Below are 27,964 nucleotides of genomic sequence, written 5' to 3'. Positions count from 1 at the left end.
TTATTAGAGGTGTTACTGCAAATAATTATTTAAGAAATGCCTCTTACACAATTTGGCAGACGTACAGACTGCCTCTCTGACCATCCGTCTTCTTATGTTTATCCCATTACGTTCAATGTTCATTTGTGAACATTGGTAAGAGCGCCAAAATAGAACAATGAACCAATGTTCAAATTAAAACGTGGTCTTGGGTTAAAATGCAAATGAATCATTCGACACCAAACTTGCACAATGCTAAATGCTTTAAATCAGTGGTTCCAGGGGAGCCCTGTGTATGTTGGTTTTCATTCAAACCACAATTGCAATCCCATAATTTAAAAAAGGCATTATGCATTATGTCAGAAATATATATACATGCATGCCATGGAGAACATGGGACTTTTATTCTTCATGGCATGCATAGCTATTTCTGACATAATGTGGCTTAACAGGGTAGATCCCTCTAAACTGAAACTGAAATGAAAATCTCCAAAAAAAAATTAAGAAAAATTGTTAAAATTCTGGGATTGAAGTATACTTTATCTGGTTGGAACAAAAACCAGCATACATAGAGGGTCCCCAGGACCTACACCCTGAGAACCACTGCTTTAAATGACTCACCCCCTTTTGCATCGCCTAACACAACAGGATTATTTCAGACCACAAAACTACCAAACCTGCAGAGGCAAAACATATTCTGTTAGCACATGACTGAACTAGCAATTTTGTGGCACCGGTAGCATTTGTGCGACTGTTGTCACTAAAATCGTTCCTGGCCAAGACACTACATATTGCACTTGCGTTCAGAACCTTTACTGACTGTGCCAATATATAAGGCCAAGCCTGTATTCGTAGTGAGCCCATTTACTGACTGAGCCACTCAATTGCAACCATCCATATGCTTATTATTGACAAATTCACGTGGGAGCTCTTATGACATCAATTCTGAAGTGATGATTATTTATGATTAATTATTTTATAACCCCTACATTTTTGCTTATTTTTACAATCAGATCATGGCAGTTAACAACCTTTAAAAACACAATTCCATAATTTTGTATACAAAAAGTATACAAAGCAAACACGGGGAAAAACATTACTGTTCTCCATACAAAATAAGAAACATATCAAAGACTCAATGGTCTTTCAGACTACATTAACAATCCCTCAACCTCCGCTCCACATTAGACAGTAAAGGCACTATTACATTCTATGAAAATGCACATTTTAAAAAGGTCTTAAATACTTTTTATCTATTCCAAACTAACCATCTCTCCCCTAATTAAAATATTCACTTAAAACTAACCATGTCCACTCAATAAATTATGAATAACAAACACATGCCATTTAAAAATATGTTTGGAAATAATATGTACAGTTACTTATACATTCAAGAAGAAGAAACTAAATTCCCTTGGCAGATGTGCCATGCTTGCATAAGATCAAGCCAAAAAGAGCTGATTCAAAGACTGAGTTCAGCACAAAGAGGTGAAGCTCTGCTCACAGAGAATCAGGAGTCACAAATTGTCTATAAACTAACCATATATGATCAGCTCCATACTTGAAACATTGAAAGTTCTGTCTTTGCTATTCTTGAATATTGAAGTGTTCCAAGTTTCTCGCTCATTATGCTTCATGATACTGAAAACAATGCAAGAATAGCTAGCATAGCTAAGTTGGACACAACATCAGAACCTCCTAAAATAAGTCCATACAGATGGGAAAAGACCAGGAGTAAAGAATTTTGTTTGCCTCAAAACATTGATGGTGGAATTCAGCTCAGACAGGAAGTGGAGCTCAATTCAGGCAGAATGAGGAGTTCAGTTCAGGCACGTGGTAAAGCACTTCATCACTGCATCCCTGGCAGAGACAGAGAAGACATTCAACTACCATATCACATAATATAACAACAACAAAAACATTGTTCTACTAAGACATTCAAGAACAATAAATGTTGAATTAATTATTGCTTTTCAGTAATTGATTTGCTTTGTATGTGAGAGGTTGTCATGCAGAATAGAAAGAGTGTGTGAAGTCTTACCTTGCAAATGGGATGTAGGAGATGCTGTACCTGCAGAACAACAACATGATAGGTATTGGTCTTATGTAAAAGTCCTGTGACTGCCTTGAGTGAGGTGCATTAGTCTACAATTACAGTCGTGCAACGGTCCTGAATGAGGGACTTTATTTTTATGTTACAGTCCTGTAACTGTTTTGGGTGAGTAGCATTAGTATTCTGTTACACTCCTGTAACTGCCCTGAGCGAGGGACATTAAGTTTCTTGTTATAGCCTTGTAGCTGTTTTGGGTGAGAGTCATTAGTCCCCTTTTATAGTCCAGGCCTCTGTATGAGAGGGGGGCATCCTGTTACAGTCCTATATCTGCCCTGCCTGAGGGACGCTTGTTTTCCGTCACAGGCCTGTAAATGCCCTTCTGTTAAAATCTAGAAACTGGATGTTCATCTGAATTTAAGTCAGGTATTCACAGGTGAGCAGAACTTTAAATTAGGTAATGATTCACATCACAAGATCCCCAAGAGCTTCTACAACAGTGGCTTATAATAATACTGCCAAAATTGACAACAAGAACATAAAAGAAATGTAGTGTAGTTTGAGTATCTTGGCAGGAGATCAAATGCTTATTTCACTAGTGCATTAGCCAATTGAATTATCAGGAATCAATTTATCACCTGCCAATCACCACAACCCCCCCAACACCCCCAGAGAGAACTCACCACGACATTGCCAAAAACTGTAGTATACAGAAAAGGATTGCCAAGCCCTTTTTTTGCCACTGGGGGGAAAAACAGCAAGAACAGCAGGTTAAATTGTTTTCGTGTCCAAGTGGTAGAAGCCTCACGGCATTCCATGTAGGGAATCATTAAAGGGAAGTTATCTCACAGTTTAGGGCAGATTCACATCTTACACTTCATACAGTGAAAATCTGTATTTAAAAAAAGGAAAATATAGTAAACTGGGGCTACTCTGTGTGCTGTGGCTTGTGCAGTTTCATACTATCAAATGTGAGGATGTGATGTTTTGACAAAATGTGTTTCCTGTTAATATCATTTTAGTATTGCTTAAAGTTCTACTGTCATAGGATTTTTTTTTTAAATATGAAAACAAGAACCTGTCATCCTATTGTGTATTCCAGACTTGATATGAATACTCATAAGCTCAGAGAGGAACACAGGAACTGATATTGGCTCATCCTGCTTTTATGGATATCTGATACAGTAGTGAGAGGGCATTCTTACCCAGAAGACTGAACACAGTGTCAGAATCAGGCAAAGCTGAGGGCACAAGGGAAGAAGAGTTTATATATATATTTGTGTTGAGACCAAGCAACAAGTTGTATGTGCTGCCAGGTGAATTTCAAAATTAATCAGCAACTCAGGGCTGAATCCTAATCCTTCAGTGCTGTTAACTTCCTTACACATCTACCTGTTGTTTAAACTGATCATACACATGTGTGTCCATGAGTGTGTGCACACATGGGTGTGTGTATGTGTGTGTGATTGGGTATGTTTGTGCATGCGTGTGCTTGTGTGAGCATATGTGTGAGGGAAGTTGTATATGCTGCTTAAAGACTGATCCCAGTAGTGTTTCTGAGGTCTGTTCTGTAAACCCAATGGTTCAGTGATGTCATAACTGATGGAGAGTGTTACTTCATCTCTGTAAAACACCCAGGTCAATCTATTCGCAAGCCATTTATGAAGACATGAACAGATTTGAAGAGTGTTAATATACATTTTACACCAGGAGTGTGCAAACTTATCCAAAAAGGGCCAACGTGGTTTTTGTTTTAGCCCAGCACTAAGACATCTGACTCTACTTATGAAGCTCTTAATTGAGACCATGATTATTAAATTGAATCAGGTGTCATAGTGCTTGGCTAAATCAAAAATCTGCACCCACACCAGCCATTTTTGAACAAGATTGGACAGCCTTGCTTTTTCCTCCAAAAATTATTCATAGTCTTGGTAAAGATGAGCAAAGTCTATATAAAATGAATTATACAGGTAATGGGAATATTATATGCCTTCATACAAAATGCAATTGCTCAGAGAAAAAACAATTTATCTGAAGATCCTCCGGATCCTTTTTTCTGTCCTTGTGGAATGACTCTTTAAATCTAATCCAAAACCTTTGACTGGATTCATGTCTGGAGACAGATGGTCATTGCAGAACATTAATTTTGCAGTTTGTTTATCATGTCTTGCTTGATTTTTATGTATACTCAGGATCATTGTCTTGCTGACCCAGGTTTGAGGCCAGAATGTCTTGGGACTTGCTGGAGTCTATGATTCCTTTGATCTTACAAGAGATCCAGGACCATTCGATGCAATACAACCTCATAACATCAAAGATCCACCACCATATTTCACTGTAGGTAAGACACTCCGTTCAACATAAGAATCTTCTTTCCAATGCCAAACCTGCAGCAAGTAAATAAAATTTTTGAAAAGCCAAGCTAATTTTGGTCTCAGTTGACACCCAGTTCAAACTGCAAGTTCCAATGGTTTTTAGCAAACTGTATTTATTATTCTTGTTCAATGTCTTCAATAGTGAGTTTTTTTCTGGCAACCTTTCCAAAAAGCTTACTGGCATGGAGGTGGCACCTGATGGTAGATTTTGAGCGAGATTCACTGTGCATGGAGGCACAATTTTTGCCCAATTTTCTTTTATATTTACACTGCTCATCTTTATCATGGATTTGAATTGTTTTTAAGCATAGCATACTGTAAATAGCATACCAGCATCACACATGTCGCCAGCAACCGGGTTGGTTCAAACATTCTTTTCAACTGTTTCAGCGGACCCATCAGGAAACAGGTACTAAGGAGGAAGCCAGTGAGTGCGAGAGTGAGTGAGTGAGAGAGAGAGAAGATAGTTTTTTTTTTTTAAACTGCACATTCAGTTGTACATGTTAACTTTCAATAAATAATCATTACAGAAAGCAAAGTGTTACCTTAGTAAGGCTGCAACATTTCCAAGTGTGTAGAAAACTGCGAAGAGCTGAGTGCCTTTTGGTAAGAAAAGCAATGCAGTCCCCTGTGCAAATAAACAGCAGTAAAATACAGTATTATAACTCTTTGTACCAACACCCCATTTAAATGCTGCTACACTAGACGAATAGTCCAATTATATTCACTTACAGTAGGCCAACACCTCATCTACACTGTTATAAGGACACTAATATCCCAATTAATTGGAATTACAGTACACCAACCCCCAATTAACACCATTACATTATACTAAAACCCATGCACACTCAATTACAGTATACCAACACCCCATTCACACTGTTACAGTACACCGCACTACCCCATTCACACTCCATTAACTGATTAACTGTTGTTTTCAAAGTGCGAGATTTGCAATACAACCTAAATGAATACTACAATGATTACATGCCGTTTACACAGGTGATTACAATGATTACATGCCATTTACACATTTGTCTAATGCCTGCCATTTGAGTTCAGAGTTTCCATTCTTTATACCACCTAGTGGTAAATGTAACACGTCATTCATTTTTTGAATACTAGTACATTCACTGAGTAGCCACCAACCTTTACAACAAGCAGCCATCAACTCAGCAATATGCTGCATCACTACATCACTTGAAAAATTACTCTAAGCAAGGTTTCTTACAGATGCTGAGACCTTACTAAATTAATTTCTCAAATGGCTTGGATGGGTAAGTACATGTACTCACCAGAAACAAAAATAATAGTAAATAAATGTAAATGCAATATAAATGTGAGAGTGTATAAGAAAGCAGAGGAGAACAGGTTTTGCTGACCAGGATGGAGGAAAGGACCCCGCAGGCGAAACAGGCGATGAAGCACTTAAACCGCGTGCTGTAGCTGAGTGTGGACGCATCCAGGATCTGTGGGACCAGCAAGCCTCATCTATAATTAATCTGCAACATATCTACAACACATTTATCCGTCTAAAAACACGCACATATAATATATCCGGGGGTAGACTATCCATAAATCCATGTGATAGGGCCTGCTTCAAAACAAAAATAGAACAATGAACAATTAATTTTACTCTACTTTTTCGTTCAGGATTGGTTAAAAAGAAGATAACTCAATTGCTGTTGGCTTCTTATTTTTATTGTGAAGACAGAGATTCAGTTATATGATTTTAAAAAAAAATAATAAAAAAAACATTTTCCAAAAAACAACAGCTGCATGTCTAGCAAGTTGTAAATCTCAAGAGATTTTTCATTCATAAATGTATCAGACAAGGTTACCCTACAAGAGTGCTTTTTTTCATTTGTTTACCATGAGAGATTCTTGTGTATTATCCACAGCATTGATGCTGAGAGCATTAAAACTAGTGATAAAACATTCATTGTTACTCAGTATAAGGGTAAATATTCTGCCTCGACTCTCCCATTGAAATACTGTGATTTCTACAGTCAGGAACTCCCACACCAATCAAATGAAAGGAGAACCTATAGAAGTTCATCCTACAGCACACACATTCATCCTAAGAACATACATTTACAGCCAGACTTGAAAATGCACATCCAATTACAAAAACATACCTTACATCTATAACACAATATACATATCTAATGAGAACATGACCATTCACATCCACAATTATGCGTATTTTAAACATGACTAAATTAATGTCACTTTCATGGAAGGGAGATCAAATAGCCTAATCAAAAGACAAATGTGGTTGCATTAGTGCTGATCAATTAGTCTAATCAAAAGAAACTGTGGTTACATTAGTGCATTTTGGGCTTTTGTGAATTTCCCCTTCAATGGACACTGTAATAAATAATCTGGACTCAGTCAGTGTACAAAATTAGTCCCAGTGGTAGACATTGAGGTGTGTTGATAATGCTGCTGTTCATTCATGAGACACAACCGTGTTCCTCCTTCAGGTGCACTGTTTAATCCATGTGCACGTGTAGCAACTCTGACATCACTGCAGAAGAGATGGTGAATACTTTACCTTCCCGGATCCATAATCTCCATGGGAAAGCGTGTAAAACCAAATGGAACACACAATAGCGCTGAGTGAAGAGTTAATGCGTAACACCGAACCTAGCAGTAGATGAACCATCTCACATTAGAATCGTCCATTACTCCGTGGACGGACAACATGCAAAGTTAAGTGCAAAGGCGAGCTGGCCCTAGTTTGTGACGGGAAGACGTTACGTGTCCCAGTTTGCCTTGTTTCCCTCCATTATTTGACAATAAATACTCTGTAAACTGTCACCGTGAATACAATCTTAACGACTTTATTTGTATGGCTCAGACAATCACAAACAAGGGTCGAAACCGTTTTGAGTTAGATTTCTATTTATGTTCTTCGTTTTGACTGCAGGATTAAGTTAGATAATCGGAAATAAACAGTAAACAGAAACTTGCTCAAGCCATCATTTCAGGGCAAGTAGCCGTTAAAGCGGTGTCAAACTTTTAGACTGTATGATCGAACTAATCGGGGACTGCTCCATCCAGCTGCGTTACTGATCACTACCTCTCTGCAAAGCCCGATCGGCCCATGTCCAAGCTTTTCCCCAGCTGGTGCTGGAAATGTCTCACTAGCTTGCAAATTAGCGTCGACGCTATGCTAGCAACTTGCAACTACGAAACAAGAATATTTGCCCGTAAAAATAAACAAAATTAAATAAAAAAAATTGGCAAAGAATAAAATGGAAGTGTAACGAAGTCCTTGTCTGGTTTCAGGGTAGTCACGACCACGTGCCATTGCCACTAGATGGCGACGTGCTATCTTTATATCGTCACTCAACTGAAGAACGTCGACAAACAACGAACAAATCTCGGAGGACCATGCACTGAAACCCAGTGTACGGCGAACACAAAGCTCAGCCTTGGATTACTTTGAATACATTACCAGCAGTGTACTCTAACTTTTAGTTTCAACGCCTGTTTTTATGTGGAGGTGCTGAGTGTTAGAAGCTTTAAACAAATCTCTTTATGGCTGAAAAGATCTCAGACTGCATATTACTTAATCATATAGGCTATATGTTTAATAGGATACTTGGGTTGTTGGTCATTTTAATCTGTGAAATGTGCCAATTATTTTTAAAATATATAAATAATTTATATAATAAGCCTATGTAAAACTGAATTTCAGTGGCTAAATGAGTCTATTGCGGTTGATGCCACCACTCACTTTTAGGGCGAAGGTGCTTGGTTGCTTGGTTCTTCCAGCACCAAAGTTAATTGGAAGAGACATTCTCTCCCAGAAACTTAAACTAAATACTATAAAACTAAATAAGCATTAAAATAAAAACTAAATAAAATCAGACAGTTCCACTAATTAAACTAAACTGAACTACAAATGAAATTCAAAAACACTGTAGCCTACATAAGTGGAAACTACTGGGAAAAAAACAAAACTGACGTTTATGCCTTCTAATCAGTTAACAGATAGCACTAGCTGGTAGTCAGATTCTAAAACATACAAACTAATTATATATTTTACAAATATGCACATGATATTAAAAAAGAGGCATGACTAACGAGGTACGACGTCAATGAAAAAGCCTAGAATGACTCGTGCAACAACTTTAGCCAGAATGTAGCTAGGTAACACTTGTGTATTTGCTAATGTTATACTTATAATGTTACCTCAGTCAGCCCGCCTTGATCCTCTTCATCTTGACCGCCTAATACACGACGAAGCTTGTCCATGTTCTGTTTTAAATGTCATAGACGTTTTAAGTCTGTTACATAGAATTGTGTGAGAACTGCGGACTGTGAACTATACTGTCAAACTTCCTATTTCCGCTCCAGTGTCAACACAATTTACAGGAAGTGGAACTCACCGACTCCCGAGCACACGCCCACTTCAAAAATTCTATTTATAGGAATAATCATGCATTTGGACGGTACTTGTCAACTCGTAAAGTCGGAAATTTATCACGTGACCAAGTTGTATTTACTAGGTGCTTGCGTTTGGGCGGTCATGGCAACTGGTAAATTTATCACATGAACAATGCGTATGTCCGCTGGGGATGTAAAGGAGGTGGACCAATGAGATCACCCTCTGTTGGTCACATGATAAATTTCCAGTAAAAAAAAAAAACATTTTTCAATGTTACAATACATTGTACAGAAAAATATATATTACAGTTGATCACATTGAAAGATCATTTTAACATCTTATATTCATACATGAAACAATATCAGAATACATTTCCAGTTGTCCACCATGTGTTGAAAGCAATGTGAGGTCAGTGACCAACGTCACAACTGGTAAACTCGGGTATCATGGAACTTGCCCGAGTTTGCCACTGGTATTTACCGGTATTTACCACTTGGTCGGCCGTTCGAGTGCAACTTCCTGGTGGTAAAATCGGAAATAACCGACTTTACGAGTTGGCGAGGACCGACCGAATGCACCATTCGGTGCCAATTTGCCGCCGAAGATGAACGCATAATACATTTTAATTAATTTCCGGAACTTTTTTTGTTTAAACAAGGAAGACAATCTGAGCGAGTCTTGAAGATGCATGGCTGGGCTACACTAAAACACCAGCAAAAAGTGCTGGGAACGTGATTTCAGAGATTATTGCATAATTTTGAAGATATGGGTCTGTAGAGTAAATGTAACCCCCCTTTCATTTGCTAACAATTTTTAATCTTGTAATCTGGTCAACAATGAGCCAGTACTGAACTGAGAGTGTATAGTAATGCATGTCCGGGCTACACTAAAACCAGCAACAATTGCTGGGAACACGATTTCACAGAAATGACTGTATAATGTTAAACGTATGGGTTTAAATATGAGTATTTAATGTGCAATTATATCCAACTGTATTAGTTACAAGAAGAAGAACGACAAAATCGCACTTAAGAAATCATTGCATTTACCGAGCTTTTAGTTTGAAATACTCTAACCGGAAGTCTCCAATTGTTGCCAGCAACAATTTCCAGCTTCACGGAGCTAAGCTCATGGACCAGGATAGTTAGATTCTGTGGCTTAACTCTAGTCTTAAACTTAACGCTACAGCGGGCGAACACGTGTTTTATAAAGCACTATTAAATCGCTGCAATCGAGGCATTTTGTTTTGCCCTCATCTAACAAAACATCACACGACAAGTCAACCGTCTGGACATTATAATAATTACTAAAGTACCCTAACTGGCTAGCTAACGCTACCTAGATGCAGTGTTTTAATCAGTAGGTATGCCGTTGCTAGCTGGCTATGGTAAATATGAGTCGTAGGTACAGGTTTATGTTGGGTGAGCATACCCGAGGTTGAATTCTTAGCTGCGACGTGTGGCTAATGAAATCTTAATTTCTTTATCAGTCTCTTTTTGAACAACTTCACCATGAGTTTCGCTAGCCTGTTTTCAGGTCCACCAAACAAGGGTCTTCCCGTGGCTGATTGTGCAAGCAACGAAAGGTAAGGCCAATTGCCTAGCTATTCGTTAGCTGACTGTAAAGTTAGATAATGTATTCCAGAGCTCTTACTCTTCCAGAGCTGACGTTCAGCTGACAATTTTTAAGGTTAATATATGTAACTAGCTAGTTTCATGGGTTGATGTCTTGTTATGGTGAAAAGCGTGCCTTTGCATGCAAGTTAGTGAGCTACTTGAATGCACGCAACAAATTAACGTTACGTCGTTAGCTGTAGTAAGTGAGCTAATTTAAACTACCGACAGATAATTTCCATTGCTAGCTGGCTAACCATTCTATTCATGTTGATTGTCGTTGGCTAGCTAAGATCTGTGTTGTGTCTCAAGCAAACCTGGAAGTTATGTTACCCAACGCCAAGCCCACACATTAGTTTCTGTTGTTTCACGCTGCTACTGGGGGTTACATTGTGAAAACCATTTCAAAGTCCCGTAATTAACGATGATTTGAGTTTACATTGAAACCATGTGTGAATGCGATATTAGTTTTAAGGTTTTCTGGCTGTGTGTCACTGATTCTCAAGCTGCCGTCTATGTCGGGTTTTCGGACTCGAACCTGGGGACCAACTTTGTTTACTCCCATGATTTTAACTGAATGCTAGCTGTACAATACAGTAAATAGTGATGAGTAATTGCTCTTAATTAGGCACTAAACGTCTACCGAAGGACAGCAACTCTTAAGGTTCTGACATTATTTCAAAAATAGTTAAGATAAAATATTCCACATTCACCCTTGAGGTCGTTTGATCAGTCAGATCAATGCTTTTATTTTCTGTAATGTACGAAAAAAGTCCTTTAGAAACGGGTTACAGTGTATATAAAAGTCTATACACCCTTATTGAAATTGAAGGTTTTTGTTGTGTAAAAGCCTTAATCATGTCAGGCTAATTAACTTCAAGAGAAAAACAAATAGATCATTTTTAGGAAAAATAATAAACAATAAACAAATATTAAAAAAAAAAAAACCACTGCACCCTGTAACATTACCCATTATACTACACTGCTGCCCAGCCAAACCTACACTATTTCTGACCTCAAATACATGTTTTCAGCAACCTTTCAGACATTTGCACTGACAAAAACCTGCATATGCTGGGGTTCCCCAGTACGAAGTTTGAAAGCCACAGTCCCGTGTAATGTAAAAATATTACTGGAGGTACCTTTGTACTGAAAGTGATATGAGTAGGTAACATTTGCTAAATGGTTTTATCCAACATATTTGTTCGTGTGTTTCTTTGAAAAAGAGAATGCAGTTCTAACGATTCTACGCCCCTTGATGGTTTCATTACTTTTTCTTTTTCTTTTTAAATCAGCGAGGCATGTATATAAATGGGTAAATGTGCCTTTATAATTATGTATTGTACTCTGCATATCTCTCCTCTCCAGACCTCCTGTCATGTGATGCAATTAATTTTCTGTTCAGTTAAACACAATAAATTTAGAGGTTGGTGAACAATGTATCCCCAAATTCAGGGCTCAGAATATCTGAGCTGACACTTGCATGGGAAATGAGTGTGTAAAAGGGTTTGAAGTTCATGATTGTTACAGGAAACGTGTTGGACCACATAAACATGTTCACACTTGTTCCTTAAAGGGAGACCGCTGGAGCAGTAAAAGCAGAGATTAATTTAGACAGGAATACAGCTGCAAAGAAGAAGAGAAAGAAGAAGAAAAAGGGGGGTGGAAATGGATGGATCGATGTGCACTCCAGGAATGGACAGCAGAAGATATTCGGGCAGAGGGTGGGTGTGGTGCTATTGGTGTATTGCTGAACACTGTCTTCCAAGAGTATAATACTAATGCATGGGTGTCAGGCTTAATCTGATGTGTGTGTGTGTGGACTCCTCTCTCCAGCACATCGCTCTTCCCTCCCATGAGGCCGAGTTGGACGAGGAGCACAGGCCCACGGTTCGGGGAAAGGTTGAGTGGTACTGGAATTACAACGGACACACTGAGGTGAGATTTACCGAGCCCAATTCTCCCTTAATGTGCAAAGTGGATTCTCTGAACTGAAATGAAAATTTTTTTCCACATTTTGCACAGGATAATTATTCGTCAGTGAATCGTCGAAAGCGCAAGAAGAAATGGAATAATCACAGTAATCAAAATAAAACGGATTTTGCCTGTGAAGAGGACCAGGACCAGTGGGTCAGTGAGGCAGCACCCCCAACTAGTCCCCCTTTCTCTTTCCCTCGGCAAATGAGGGGATTGTCCCTGAAAAAGGAAAAGAAGATAGACATCGGGGGACAAGAGAAACCAAGAAAAACCAGGTTCCGTGAGAGAAACCAAGAGATGCCAGGTGAGGATGAAGAAGAAAGAATGAGTGTGACAGATGACTTGCACCCTTTCCCCTAACAACCCATAACCTGTCTCAGTAATCCCCAACTGAGAACATGTAAGCTTCATGGCTTTTTGAAGTATTTTATACAGATTATATTCAAGGAATCATAACAAAATTATATAATAATAATAATAATAATATGAGTTAGCTGGCAGGAGAACTCAAAAAAAAAAAAAAAAAAAAAAATTGTACCACAGAAAATCATTTACCAAATTCTACTTCTACAGCCCATTTTCGCGTTTTCATCAAATAATTTTATACTAAAGGATAAACTTGCTAGTTTTTGCTGACATTTCAGTATGTCAGCACAATTGGGGGTAAATTAATGCTGGTGTTGTTGAAAAGAGCTGACTAGCTTGATGAACAAGTAGCCTATATACAAAACATTCATGGGGCTGCAGTAGGTAAGGTAAGCTAAGCTTAGATTTTTTTTCCTGTTGAGAAGCATGAGGCAAGAGTCATTATGCAGGTGTAGCAGATAATATCTTTGGGCAGAAATGGGGCCAGGGAGGCATGCAAGCCAAAGAGTTTAATGATAATGTAAAATAGCTCCCATTTCAGTAGATTTTTAAAAAGCATAATCAAGTGTCATGTTCTGTTTAGAGCACGCATATTAAAATTTTAACAGATTTTTATTTTGTTGATTTTATAATTTATCTCCCTTGTGAAACACTATTGGTTTGTAGTAAAGATATTTTCTATTTGGCAGGCTGCCAGCCAGCCAGCCAGCCAGCCAGCTATCGGCATCAAACGTTACCAGCCTACTGTTTTCAGTGTTCCCCACGAGACACGTTAGCAACTAACATTGACAAAGCCATTAGTCCAATTTTGAGGCAGATATGACATTCTGCTGAGTAAACTACCAGTTTGTGAAAATGTTGTTATGGAATATATACGTATTGTTGGGTGTCATTCAGTACATACCTCTTTGCTGCACCTCCTGTTATGTGTGTTGTGTGGTCTGGGTAGCCTGCTGGCTTTTATGTGTTTCAGAACTGTCACGTAACTTGCGTGTCTGTAGATGCAGTGCTTAATGGTCATTGTAGTTATTGTAATGATGCTTATTTCTGTGCAAACTGTGTTGAGTAGCTGCCTTTTGCAAACTACAGCCTAAAAAACTAGCACACTGAGCTTGGAGGAAAAACATCAAATTAAGACAGTTAAAATAATCAAACCGATGTTGATGAATTCTTTAAACACCGAAATGCCACAATGTCAGTTATTCACACAGCACTAGTGACCAGCCACTATAATGTTTCAGAGCATGTTTTCCTCCCGAAATGTGGATTACACCTTGATTGGGGACCCCTGGACTACTCATAATAACCTGCACACACTCCTGTAATGGCCTGCCCTTTCCTGTAAAATGTGGAATTTTATTCAGCGAGGAAACATTACATAAACTATTTTGTGAATCTTTTTGTCTGATGATATGAACACTTTGGCAGCTTTTACTTTTTGCGGATTGAACAATTGACCTATGTCCAGTTAAAAATTACTATTTTTGATGAAGTTTTGAACAGCCTTTACAAAGCTCAATTAACCTTGTTAATGTTGAGCAAATTAAAACTGGTGGTGTAATTATTGGTCAGGTTTTGAGTCCTGCATATGCCACTCCAACTACTGTTATTGTATGTGGCCCAGAAGTAGGAGTAAGTGGCCCATCTAACAGGTTACACATCTTAATTTTAATTTTTCATTCATTCATTCATTCATTCATTCATTCATTATTTTTGGGGGGGCAGGTCCTGGTCAGATAGGCAGGGGTCAGAGGGGCAGAGACGGGGGAGGCATGAGCCAAGGCCATGGCTTCTGGAAAAACAAACCATATGGCAGGAACTGTGGGAATGGGCGTGGCCGAAAGGGGGGAATGGGTGAAGCTAAGCCTAAAGAGGTGAGTTACCCTGCTCTTATGGAGCATAGTTACTGTAACATTGAGTTGCACTTTTTTTTTAGCTCAGTTTTTGCCACACTATTAATGAGGGGTGGAAATCATTCAAAATTTAAACATTTAAATGGTAAATATTTTTCTGATGTTTACATAAATTTTTTTCCTTTTTAAAGGAATTATTTACTCTTGCACCAGCTATGCTTTCTAGTGTTAGCTGTACCACACGACTAACTAGTGAACTTAGTCAGATAATGGCCAGGTTTTGGTACTGTGCAGTCCTGCATATGCCTTTCCAACAACTGATATGGCGTATGTAGTGCCATAGGTCACTGCAGCAGACTGCACATACAGTGAGCACCATAATTCATTGGACAGTGACACATTTTTTGTTATTTTGGTTCTGTACTCTAGCACTTTGAGTTTGAAAGGATACAATGAAGTGCAGACTGTCAGCTTTAATTTGAGGGTATTTTCATACATATCGGATGAACTGTTTAGAAATTATAGAAACTTTTGTACATGGTCCCTTCCACTTTCAGGCATCAAAGAATATTGGACATTTAACATAATGTAGAATAAAGTAATCATTTTTAATATTTGGTCACATATCCTTTGCATGCAATGACTGCTCGAAGTCTGCGATGCATAGACATCACCAGACGCTGGGTATCTTCCCTGGTGATGCTCTGCCAGGCCTGTACTGCAGCCATCTTAAGTTCCTGCTTGTTTCGGGGACTTTTTGTCTTCAGTCCCCTCTTCAGCATGTGAAATGCATGTTCAGTTGGATTCAGATCCGGTGATTGACTCGGCCAGTCGAGGATTTTCCACTTTTTGCCCGTCAAAAACCCCTTCGTTGCTCTGGCAGTATGTTTCGAGTCATTGTCTTGTTGCATGACAAAGTGCCATCCAATGAGTTTGGAGGCATTTGGTTTTATCTGAGCAGATAAAATATTTCTGTAGACTTCAGAATTCTTTGTTCGACAGTCTGCAGTCACATCATCGATGAAGGCAAGTGAGCTTGTTCCACTGGCAGCCATACAGGCCCAAGCCATAACACCCCTCCACCATGTTTCACGGATGAGGTGGTATGCTTTGGATCATGGGCATTTCCTTTTTTTCTCCACACTTTCCTCTTTCCGTAACTCTGGTACATCTTAATATTTGTCTCATCTGTCCACAAGACTTTGTTCCAGAACTCCTGGGGCTCTTTTAGGTGCTTTTTAGCAAACTGTAATCTCGCCTTTCTGTTCTTCAGGCTTATCAGTGGTTTGCATCTTGTAGTGTACCCTCTGTAGTCCTGCTGGTGTAGTCTTCTACGTATGGTAGACTTTGACGCATCTACACATGCATCCAGGAGAGTGTTTTTGATGTGTTGGGCTGTTGTCAGGGGGGTTTTCTTCACCATAGAGAGTATTCTCCGCTCATCCACTACAGTGGTCTTCCTCAGTCTACCGGGTCTTTTGACATAATTGTGTTCACCAGTTGTTTTTTTCTTGTTAATGATGAACCAAACTGTTGACTTGGGCATGCTCAGGGTTTTTGCAGTGTTCCTGATTGATTTTCATTTCTGAGCCTTATGACGGCCAGCTTAATTTGCATCGACACTGCCGTCTTCCTCATGTTGTCACACCCCAAGCACAATCTCCAAAGGCAATTGCAAAGTCTAGAATCAAGACTAGACATTAGCAGCTCCCTTTTGCATTCACTAACGACACAAATGAATACACCTGCCTAACGAAACACATCTGTGAAGCCAATTCAACAAATACTTGTAGTAACTTAAAATGGGGGGACCATGTACAAAAGGTGCTGTCATTTCTAAACGGTTCATCCGATATGGATGAAAATATCCTCAAATTAAACCTGAGTCTGCACTTCAACATCATTGTCATTGTATCCTTTCAAACTCAAAGTGCTAAGAGTACAGAACCAAAATAACAAAAAATGTGTCACTGTCCAATGAATTATGGTGCTCACTGTTTGTCCCTGGTGAAAAGTTTTACTCTGGGCTGAAACAATATTGGTATGTTCGGAAGACTTGAGCCAGAATAATTTGTTAAAACAAAAAAAGTATACTCAAATTCACGCTGGCCCTTTTGGAATTGGAGTTGTGCCCCCTGATTATATTAAATTCTTTTTTTAATCGCCTTTCTTAAACCTTTAATCATTTTTGTATGGGCTTAATTCCCACCACAACCTTAATTCCTATGTGGAACTTGTGGCAGGTTATTCAAACTTTAATGTTATTATGGTGATGTCAATATCCACTGATCTCATCATCCCTTATTTTTCTGGAGGAAAAAAAAGTCTTTCTTTCCGAAGATTATATCAACCGACACACAGTGGAGGCCCAGGGACGACGCGTTTGTAAATACTTCCTGAGAGGCACGTGCGTCAGAGTGAGTACACGAGAGAAATGGATCCATATGGAGGAGTGGTTTGAGTAATGTTGTGCAACTCTGGTGAAAGCAGCAGTTTGGTCAGAGCAGTTTTAAGCAGTTTTACGCTGTAACTTCTCTTTCCAAACTGTTATAACAATATTAAGTTTGGTAATAAACAGATGATCAGTTACTACTTATGAATCACGTTATTGTGAAGGTGGGATTCTGAATGCAAGTGGCAATTCAAAGCTAGAACATTTTTTGGTAGTGCTTTGGTAATTGATGTACAAACTAGCCACATTTCGTGGGCTCCTATGTAGCTACCATAATTTGTAATGCCCAATAACTTAATAGGATCACTTTCCTACAGTAACAAAGAATGAAGAATGTTTGCTAACTGTTAAAAATTTTAATTATATTAGACCACTGAAGCACTTGGTGAACTTCAGCCATGCCAACCAAATGCTGGTAAAACACTAGAATTTGCAACACTTTTCCATTTCTCATTGCATACTGTCTCCAGTGACCCAAAAACAATGTAAATCTGCCGTTGGTGTTTTGACCGGCATATGCATCTTTCTCTTTGAACCCTTTCAAACATCTGAATTGTTCCTCCATAATAAAAAAAAATAACGGCATATCGCAAAAGAGGCAGCATTCTTTGTGTATTGTCAGAGAATTCCTCGATAACAAACTGAATACTGTAGGCCAGGCTTCATCGGTCAAACTTTCCCATGTCCTGTTAGGAAGCAGGCAAGAAGGTTCGATTTGAAATGACTTTTTCAAACTTCAATTTGGGAAAAAAAGGTGCTGCAGGTGTTGCAAAAGAAGTGTTGCTTCAAAACGGGGATGCTATAAATTTTGTAAAGCTGTGCAAGAGTAGGCTCAAAACATTTCTGAAATCTCCTTAGTGAAGCAGAATGTCCACTGATGGTAGATGTCATGTGGGGAACATCATTGCAGATGTGCTCTTGAGGGGGAGGGCTGGTCACAGGATCTTGGGGGTGGGTGTGTGAAATGAAAAAACAGATTTCAGTAAGCCATAAACATTTTCCGGGATATAATTGAGGTTGATTGTCTGAAAGCATACTAATAATACTGTTGGCCAGTTACATGTCAGTAATCATAAGCCTGCTTTTGTTCAGAGAGTGGGAACACGCACAGTGCAGTGCGTTATGGAATTGTGTGTAGACCCCATGTGGATGCCTGTGAAACCCATAGGCAATGGCTTGACCATCTGACCCGTTTCAGACCAGACCTGGGTCAAATACATATTTGTTCTGGATTCAAATACTTTTCTGTGCTCTCTTGATCTCGAGCCTGCCAATATGACCAGAAGACGGAGTTTGCACTTTTTAAGAGTGTTTCATTGGTTCCAGTACACCAGACAAGATCAGTAAAGTGTAGAAAAGTATTTGAATTCAAAACAAATACGTATTTGACCCAGGTCTGCTTCAGACCTGGCTTTATCCTGGCTTTGTGCTTTTCCTCTTTCTTACAGGGTGACCAGTGCAATTTTGAGCATGCCACTAACGTAAAGATGATGGCGGTGTGCAAATTCTATGTACAGGGCTACTGTACTAAGGATCCCTGCATCTACATGCATGATATCCTTCTCTGAATTTGTGCCACATTGAGAGTGGCTCTGCATAAAAACAGTGTAAACTAGCAGCCTCTGCATCCATATTTCAGTATGGGAATGTGAGGTATATTCTGTAGAACATCTTTTTATTTAGGCCTAATTAACTTGGATATGTTCCTTTGTGAGCCTTTTTGCCTTAACGGCGATGATCACAGGAATTCCCATGCAGGTTCTTTCATACAGGAACAACATGTTACCAAGGGGATGCGTGCAGGTTCTCTCACGAGCCTCTCACTGACCTCACTAGAGAGCTGCTGGAACAGGTGAAATTAGATTTTAATTTGAAATGTGTCTCTTAACTTTTCTATGCATTGCTTACAATTTGAAGAATTGAACTGTTCATTCTGAAGCCCAAATAACCCTCCCCTTCTATTTCAACGTTTTTATTTTCTTTCTCTAGAGTTTACTCTGCTTACTCTATTCTGTTTCCCATTTCCTAATGGAGGGACTGTTCTGCTTCTTGTTTCTGTGGCAGGCTCTATTAATCTGTTTACCGTTTGCGTTTTTTCTGGAGCAGTCTCTAAACCCTGAGCCAGTGAAGACTGAAGAATCAGATCCGATGGTACAGGACGACTCCTCCTTCCCTCTCCCCCCCTCCCCTCTGCCCCCTGTGGCCAAACTCACTATTGACATGGCTGACAATGTGGTCACTGTCAGGTAAGGCTCATATTGGGCTCATTCCAATTACTTGTCTCCTCAGTCCTCGATTAACCCGGAAATTGGTCAACGTCCGCCATCTTCAAGGACATTCGCCCTGTTAAATATTCCTTGAAGGAGTTAGGAGTGATGAGCTAGGAGGCTCCCAAATGATTCTTGAGCAAGGAAACATGAGTGCATCCTTAACGGAAGTATTTTCAGAACTCATGGCATATTAATGATTGACCTGTGGATCCACCTCTCCCGGACTGCCACATCTGTTATTGGCATGGCTTCAAATTGATGCTTGCCTGAACAAGGACGTTCCATTTGCCTAATACGTGCTTCCTCGATTCCTCCATCCTTGCGTCCTTTCCTTGCACCCTTCATTGGGTGGAGCTAAGGACTTGTCTACATCCTTTTTCCCTGTCTCTACTACATCTACATACTTTTTCCCTGTCTCTACTACATCTACATACTTTTTCCCTGTCTCTACTACATCTGTCCATCTGTCACAGCCACACCCTCCCCTTTGAACCCTGCCTCACTGTCTATGTCCCACCCCCTTTTGTGCTTATCTCAGCTCATCTCAGGCCCCAATGATTGACCGTGTGTCACTGGAGCAACACAATAACCCAAAGTGCTCGACATAGAAATAACATTCAAATATATAAAAGACACATGGAAAATCTGAAACAAATAGATACTTTTTAATCTACATCTAAAATAACAAAATTTAGAATAGATTAAAATAATGATAGAATAAATAGGAGTAATAAAAGACAAGGAAATTAAAAGCAGACATAAAAATACTCAAATGATGCTCAAACAAGAACAGCCACAACACCCCACTAGACTTTGATTGACAGTGTGTTTGTGTTGCAGGCCAAATTTCTACAACAGCACCCCTCTCACGGAATGCCAGCCCCAGGGAAGCTCAACCCTGCCTCAGTCTTGGGAAGGTCTTAACATACAGAGTGAAAAAAGGACCATTCCTGCAAGGTCTCCTGGCCTAGAGAGAAGGCCCCAAATGCAAACACACTCTCCAGCAGTCCCACACTTTAAGATGGAGAGGAATCTGGAGGCAGTCCAGGATGAGCTGCTCTCTTCACCTGTGGAGGAAGGTAAGAGCATAGCTGTCAATACCCTCTCCTTGATAACAGTGCCGTACTGTATTGAAGTTAGTCATGGACCTACTTCTGACCATTTGGTAAATGGTAATGGACTGCATTTATATAGCGCTTTTATCTTTATATTTATGTATCCAAAGCGCTTTACAATTGGCTCTCATTCACCCACACAATCACACTCACACGCCAACGGCGAAAGGCTGCCATGCCAGGCGCCAGTCAGCTTGTTGGGAGCAATTAGGTTAGGTGTCTTGCTCAGGGACACTTCGACACTCCCAGGGCGGGGGATCGAACCGGCAACCCTTTGACTGCCAGACAGCCACTTTTACCTCCTGAGCTACGTCGGCCCTAAGGAAGGAAAGGAATGTTCTCCAACACTGACTTTTTCAACACAATAATGTTTATTAGTACTTGGAAAGCACATTGTGGAAACGTGGATGAATAGGGCTAACTTGGGCTTACGTACGCTTTTAGGTCCTAAACCCGTTACCTCAGTCCTGAAGACCCTGTTCCTGCACCTGTGCTCCGCTTATGAGGACCCACAGAACTCTGCCAGAGAGACAGGTACGCATTCACCCCAGCATGCATTCGCTTACTCATTCCCTCAACAAGTACTTGCTGCCCTCTTTACACCTGTACATACTCCTCTGTCTACATCGCTGCATACTCCGCTCTTCACACTTGTACTTATTCCATACACTGTACCTACATAAGCCGCGTTTCCACCAAAATTACCCGGAACTACTTTACCAGGAACTAAAAGGTTCCTTCAGCCAATGGTTGTCTGCGTTTCCACCGGGGTCTAAAGTACCGCGAAGATTAGGCAAATTAGCCCACTGACGTTGTCGTCGGTCCATCTGTCATATGATTTCTTCTGTAACCCCATACTACCACCGAAGTAGCCTACATTATTTTCTAATAACCAGGACAGCCCGGAGGGGTTTATTCCACTTATATACAACGGGTTACCAACAATGACTATATATGGTTACTTTTGTATTTATTGATTTTCATATATCCTCTCAAACACATTCATTAACAGCAGAAAACATGCACACGTTGTAAACAATTTGCTGTTTTATTACTTTCTCGTCGTCAATTCCATATAGGCTAATCGCAAAATGACAAGAATAGAACGAAAACTCGGACTTGCGTGAAAATGTAAATTTGGTACAGCCACCGTTTGCTTTCCTTCGAAGTTACTGCTAGCCGAGCAGCGAAGTGTGCCCTCCAGATGCGAACCACGCACCATAAATGAGTCCATAGTCTTCCTGGTCTTTTCGTGGAATTGAAAAATGGCAGTAAAATTGAGTAAAATTACGGCAGTCTGAAAAAGCTAAAGGGAAGATTACTAGAATTAACCTGTTATTTTACCCGGATAAAAAGTGCGGAAGGTGATTTCCAGTTTGCTTGTACTGTATCACCAATGTTAATTATGCAGAACTACCGCATACCTCACATAACTGTATCAAACGTTTTGAGTCAATTACAATGGGCTAACAAAGAAAATCTGGAAGAAAATATTCAGCAACCGAATTAATGAATGTTTTGGGAGCCTACGTAATATGCTGTCCCAGCACGAATGCTTAGCATTTTATAAAACGAATACTAAAGCAAGAAAAGAACATAAGAGCACACGTTATAATTTCAAGACGTTGACAGGCTATAATCAAAAGTAGGCTACTGCGCCGCATAACATACAAGTTTGATTTGAAGTTATTATGAAAATAAATTGGTTTGCCGCTGCATATTTTCAAACATGGCGGGTAATGGCGGAAAATAAATACAACCCAAATGCTACGAGTACTCGACCAATCAGAAATGTTCAGCGCTGCAAGCTCCACCCAAAAGGTTCCTGTACTTTCGGAAAGTACTACCCCCCGAGCAGGAACGTTTTGGGGGGTAAAACAAAGCCCCCAGAACTAAATTTAGACCCTAGTTCCTGCGGTGGAAACGCACCGAGTTCCTCAAAAGGTTCCTAGTTCCGGGGTATAGTTCCTGCTGTGGAAACGCGGCTATATACTCACCTCGCTGCACCTGTAATACTCAACTCTTTAGTCATTTACATATTGACTTCTCACTACCCCAGAACATACGTATCTCTTCGTCTGCGCATCTTTCCCTCACTCCACCTGTATGGTGTTGAAGTGTGGCAGGGAACTGAGTTTTTTATTTCACGCATGTGTAGCCTGTGTATATGCACACAAGAACATTGAGTAGCTTATAGTGTATATATATTGTAATCTGTGAAAAAACCAGAGCAACACCCAATGATTTGGCAGAGCCCTTGTCAAAGGAGTGCTGGCACAGCAAATGGAGAGCACAGTGTAATTAACACGTCCGCTGTAAACTAGACAGGATACAGGTGAAGAAGAGCATTGAATTGCTAGCTGTCACCTTATCTGTACCCTATGTACTGCCGGTGAGGACCTTTTAGGACATTGGTGCCTTAATGGAGCTAGTGCCTACAGCTTTTAATGTGTTTATTACCCACACAACCACAGGATTCTGTACTGCAAATGCTCAAATATTATTAAGCATTATTAAAAGATATTAAACAGTCAATTTGTTGTGTTATTTTGTTTGTTTAATCGACAGTCTGAATCATTGGCTGGCAAGAAGCTTGTTGTGAGTGACCCATAGAACTAATAGTGTATTGCTGTATTATTGATCACTAGTTAATGTTAGCTAACATTTGCATTTGACTACTTTGTTAGTGTGTAGGTATTGCTCTCTTAGCTAACAAGGATTAAATGGCATCTTTATTTAAATATCTGGGTTAAATAGCATCTTTTCAAAATAAGATTATGCAAAACTATAAACATATTCTATGTAATTCTAGTGCTGGTGTGTTAATACAATACAATACAATACAATACAATAAGCTCTTATATAGTGCTCTTCATGTGTACATCCCAGGGCACTTTACAAAAAAAATAAAAATAGATAAATAAACCTAAGAGAACAAGTAAGTCTTAAGATAGGATTTAAAAGAACCAATTGTAGCTGTACCTCTGATATGGCTTGGGATTGAATTCCTGAGGCACGGTGCAGCGCAGCTTAAAAGCTTTTCCCCCAACTGTTTTTAATCGGCAACGAGGAACCACTAAAAGTTCAGCAGTAGCTGAACGCAGGGTACGACAGGGAACATAAGGTTCAATCAAATCCTGCAAATATGAAGGTCCAAAGCCATGCAATGCTTTGTAGATAGTTAGCAACACTTCAAATTCAACCCTGGATTTAACAGGGAGCCAATGCAATGATTTAAGAACAGGAGTGATATGCTCTGAGCGGCGTGTGTGGTTAAGTACTCTGGCTGCTGCATTTTGTACTAATTGAAGTCGCTGTAACGTGGATTCTGGTAGGCCAGTTAACAAAGCATTGCAATAATCAAGCCTCAACATTATGAAGGCATGAACCAGCATTTTGGAATCTTCCTTAGACAGGATTGGTCTCAATTTCACAATATTGCGCAGGTGGAAGTAAGATGTCTTGACTACAGAGTTAATGTGGGCATCCAGGCAAAGCTCAGGATCCATTATGACTTCCAGATTTTTTATGGTTTTTGATGGTTTAAAAGAATGGCCGTCAAATACACATCTAAACATGGGGACTTAGTCAGACTGCGCCTGGAGCCAACCAGCAATACTTCTGTCTTTTTAGAGTTAAGTTTAAGGCAGTTAAATAGGCTGTGCTTTGTTTTGTTTTGAACTTCAATGATAAATTACGACGACGACAATAAGCTATTACCTATTTTGTGTGTGCACCCTAGTTTTGTTGTTTATTGCATTGGTCCTTGATTATTGATTTTGAGGACTCCATTTGAATTATCTTAGTGCATGGTCTAAAGCAGGGATCATTAACTCTGGCCCTCAAATCCAAATCCAGCCCTGGTTTTCTTTTCTCCCGGGTAATTAATGCCACTGATTGGCCAGACTGTCTTCACACCTGACTCCCAGGTAAAGGGAGGGTGGAAAACTAGCAGTTCTCGGCCCTCGAGGACCGTGAGTTGCTGATCCCTGGTCTAAGTGCATTTATGGTGCCGCCAGATCCACTTTTACTAGCTTAAAGGGGGGATAGTATGAGCTCAAAGTACTGTGCAAAGTCCAAAGGGGCTGAACTTAGTGGCTTAATTAGTAGGTGTGTCTTGGGAGTTGCATACAATAAACCAATTTGACCACCATCTTCCATTACCTTTAAAGCCACCTGCACTTTGGCAGATTGCTAATATAATGGAAGATTCAGCAAAGGCCTATTTACCTCTGACAAAAAAAGACCTACTCGTGTGCGAATCTATTAGAATTCTGAATTAATTGTGTAATGTGGTGCAAATTTTTTAGTGTATTTTTTTAAAGGTTTATTAATAAGACAATCTTAATTTTGTCTTTTGATTCTCTTTTAAAAAACTAATGTACAGTGAATCCCTGGGACCTTATTTGAAAAAGCATTGCAATGCATTAAGGTGATTTAAAATCTACAAATAAATGCAATATTCGATGGACAACATATTTTTCATTTTTTCAGTAACATGAACCATTCTGTCTGCTTATCAGGCTATAGATGAAGCGGCTTTTCTGCCTGCTGATTTCTCCTCACCCATGCTCTTAGTGTATCGTGGTTCATTAATTGGCAACGGCGCACACAGTTCACCATCACACCTTCTGAAGTCCTGTAATGTGTCCTCATGTCTGAGACATCCATGACTTCCACGCTATTTCAACAGAGTCTACGCTGGACAGGAAAATGACAGATCCACGGTCTAAAACTAGCAAATAACATTGCGTTTATGTTACTGTTCCATTTTGTCGAATGTAAGATGGAGCCTTGTGTGTTTCTGTTAAGGACATCTTGTTTTTTTGAGTTGCTCATGTATTCGCCATGTTTAAACTGACATTACTCATGTTTCAGGTGTTTCTGCAAGCGCATCTGGGACTGATGAGCATGTAAATGAACAGCCAGGCACTCTTCCGGCCAAGAAGACTCAGGCGCCGGGTATGGTCCCCATAAATCAGGGGACAGATGTGTGTGATCGGCCGTTTGATGCCGAGGCACAGTCCGGCCAACACAAGGGGGAGTCGGCACCCTTTTACACACCGCTCTCCGCTCAGGACAGGGAACGGAAGGTAGAGGAGGAAGGGAGGCTGAGGGACAAGCCTGCGCTGGTGCCGCTGGATGCCATCCCCGGCATGGCGCGAAGGGACCCTCGCCCTGCTCCCCGTGCAGCCGCTGTCACGTTGCCCCTACCCCCGTTTGCCTACACAGTAGAGCGGGACGCTGAGGAGCCGGTCCCACTCCCCCCCCAGGTAGGCACCTCCCCCCAGAGCGGTAGCCCTACTCGTCACTTTCCTCACCCCTTGGCGGACACCCCCGAACACGCTTCCTGCAGCTGGACCTCCCCCAGGAACCTGCCTCAGGTAGCGTTCTCTGCAGTGCACAAGCTGCCCGTGCCAGCGCTGGCTGGATTGATCCACCCCACATACAGCAAAGGCAGGGCAGTCAAATCGGAGGGTGAAGACCCTGCGGCTAGGGAGACGCAGACGAAGGGAAACGTTCTCAAGGGTCTTTTTACGACCCTCCTTCCTGCGGGTGACCTATGACCCTTCTGTTGGTGAGCTCCGACCCTCACTAACCTCGGCCAGCGACATTGACCTGTCCCCACTGCACCCCTTTTCCGTTTTTCTGCCTTTCAAGGTGTAAATACTCCTAGCCAGAGACTACTGTGTAGGACTCGCAAACACACACACACTCCATAGCCCTAAGATTTACCATTCACACAAGTGTGTAGTGAATATATAATCACAGGTGTGTAGAGAAGGGCACTTCATTTTGTATCTTAACAGACTATGAAGTTAGAATTTTGCTTTTAACTGTTGGGGGGGAGGGGGGTAGTGCTTAATGGTACAGGGATATGTACCGCCAAATCTGGGAAAAGACAATTATTAACATTCAGTTGCGTTTGAAGGAAGCATTGTATCAGGAAGCAGACAAGATTTATTTAAGTTTGGCTGATAAATGTCTGTTGCATGTATTGCTTTTTAGTTGATTCTTAGTTGAGTCCTTACAACAGCAAGTGTGATTCAATAATCTGAATAGACTGTAATAAATCTATTCTATACATGAAGATACTTTACAAATTGTGGTAAACATATACATGCTGGGGCTAACACTGACTGCACACACAGCTGTGATGTTAGGTTATGGATGGTCAATTTTCAATTTAACTTTATTTCAGACATATATGTCCATAGTCACTATTTTGTTTCCTCCATTTAGTCTAATGTAGAGTTAAGGGACAAAACAGACCACTTCTGTGCAGTATTTTCTGTTGTCACTAGTTAGAACAGAGCAGCCATTACAGTTTTTTTTTAAAGCTAATTACTCAAATAAATTAATTTAATTGGAATTTTTATGGGGTTTTTCTGGAAGCAGATTTGTGCATTTCAATGGTGAAGGTACATTGTAGTAAAACAGAGTTTTATAGTTCATAGTTAAAATGTAGAGGGGGGTTACGTGACAGGGAGTTTATTTTCTAAATAGCACTCATTTTAAATTCTATCTATTACCATACAGAAGTACAGAACTGTAGTTCTGTTGTGCAGTTGCATAATGACACAGTGCTGACAATATCATGACACAGTAAGTGGTGAATGGTTGCAAAGTTGTTTTACCCATTAAGCCTAGATCATCATTAAAACCACTCGGTGTGTGCAATATCCCCCTATGCCTCTGCCTTTTAGCTGAACCAGAAAGAATGTATGAACTGACCTAAGCAGAACCTTAGCATCCAGGTCACTTTGGCGGGTACGATGTAGATCTGGTTGCGAATAAGTAAATCACATCTCAGCTGTAGTGTGCATAGGGCAAATTTTATTTAATTCATAAATTTACTGTTGCCTTTTATAGAAAAAATTTAAGTTTAAATCAAGAAACTTGCTTGTTCACAAATGCATACAGTGTCTGTCTATGCATTTTCTGAAAATGAAAGTTGGATAGATTTGCATCTCCAGATCATGGTGGTCTGTTTAATTATATATTCCTCTAATAAAATGTACATGTATCTTTTTTATCTGTTAAAGTCTCCTTCTTTCATTTCAAAATTCAAATCTCCATAGTGAACCCAAGCAAACACTTCTCACTTCTCCTGCACCCCCTCTACCCTCTCTGCAGATGACTCCGTGGGGCCATTTTGGCAAGAAGATCGTAGACATCCACAGCTCTTTTCAGAGGTCCCTGTCCTCCACTCACTCCCCTATCCAACCATCTCATTCTGTGAACCCACTGTCCTCCTCTCACATTCTCTTTTGAAGTTCTCTTCCCTTACAGATGCTGACACATCTCAGCTGTCGACATATCAACCAAACCCCCTTGTGCCCTGCTCTGCATTCCCTCTACTCTTCTCCAGAACGTATTATCCAGCATACTCATAACATAACATAGTATAATGACGAAAACAGGCCGTTCGCCATTTTCCTAACTAAATTAGTGCTCTGATAACCTACAGGCTAGATAGTATCTACCACTGTATCAAGCCTAGTCTTGAAAATC

The 27,964-nt window shown here is 40.1% G+C and overlaps 2 protein-coding genes across 2 annotated transcripts; one reads left to right on the top strand and one right to left on the bottom strand.

Moving 5' to 3' along the window:
* Window positions 1-831: 831 nt before the first annotated feature.
* LOC118221670 (vesicle transport protein SFT2A-like) lies at window positions 832-9,015 on the bottom strand. Its single transcript, XM_035406938.1, has 8 exons — window positions 8,608-9,015; window positions 5,787-5,873; window positions 4,950-5,032; window positions 4,735-4,816; window positions 3,235-3,270; window positions 2,713-2,771; window positions 2,021-2,050; window positions 832-1,839 (listed from the first exon to the last, which is right to left on the bottom strand). Exons 1-8 carry the CDS (start codon window positions 8,668-8,670, stop codon window positions 1,800-1,802), a joined length of 480 nt encoding a protein of 159 aa, XP_035262829.1. The 5' UTR covers window positions 8,671-9,015; the 3' UTR covers window positions 832-1,799.
* Window positions 9,016-9,270: 255 nt separating this feature from the next.
* On the top strand, window positions 9,271-27,484 carry LOC118221668. The gene is made up of 12 exons (XM_035406935.1): window positions 9,271-10,388; window positions 11,993-12,140; window positions 12,253-12,354; window positions 12,442-12,697; window positions 14,485-14,633; window positions 16,928-17,029; window positions 18,513-18,618; window positions 18,807-18,916; window positions 19,171-19,310; window positions 20,175-20,413; window positions 20,894-20,983; window positions 25,328-27,484. The coding sequence occupies exons 1-12, from the start codon at window positions 10,315-10,317 to the stop codon at window positions 26,014-26,016; spliced, it is 2,205 nt and encodes a 734-aa protein (XP_035262826.1). The 5' UTR covers window positions 9,271-10,314; the 3' UTR covers window positions 26,017-27,484.
* Window positions 27,485-27,964: the final 480 nt, after the last annotated feature.

Source organism: Anguilla anguilla, chromosome 2 (assembly GCF_013347855.1).
Source record: "Anguilla anguilla isolate fAngAng1 chromosome 2, fAngAng1.pri, whole genome shotgun sequence".
Taxonomy (NCBI): Eukaryota; Metazoa; Chordata; class Actinopteri; order Anguilliformes; family Anguillidae; genus Anguilla; species Anguilla anguilla.
This window is presented reverse-complemented; position numbering and strand designations above follow the sequence as displayed.

Bases quoted from the DNA above. Each gene is read 5' to 3' on its own strand.
- LOC118221670 (XM_035406938.1), bottom strand. From the start codon at position 8,670: ATGGACAAGCTTCGTCGTGTATTAGGCGGTCAAGATGAAGAGGATCAA. The intron at 4,817-4,949 runs GTAACACTTTGC...CTTCCTCCTTAG, and splicing joins AATGTTGCAGCCTTACTAAG to TACCTGTTTCCTGATGGGTC. The intron at 1,840-2,020 runs GTAAGACTTCAC...TGTCTCTGCCAG, and splicing joins TCCTACATCCCATTTGCAAG to GGATGCAGTGATGAAGTGCT.
- LOC118221668 (XM_035406935.1), top strand. From the start codon at position 10,315: ATGAGTTTCGCTAGCCTGTTTTCAGGTCCACCAAACAAGGGTCTTCCC. The intron at 12,698-14,484 runs GTGAGGATGAAG...TTGGGGGGGCAG, and splicing joins GAGAAACCAAGAGATGCCAG to GTCCTGGTCAGATAGGCAGG. The intron at 20,984-25,327 runs GTACGCATTCAC...CTCATGTTTCAG, and splicing joins GAACTCTGCCAGAGAGACAG to GTGTTTCTGCAAGCGCATCT.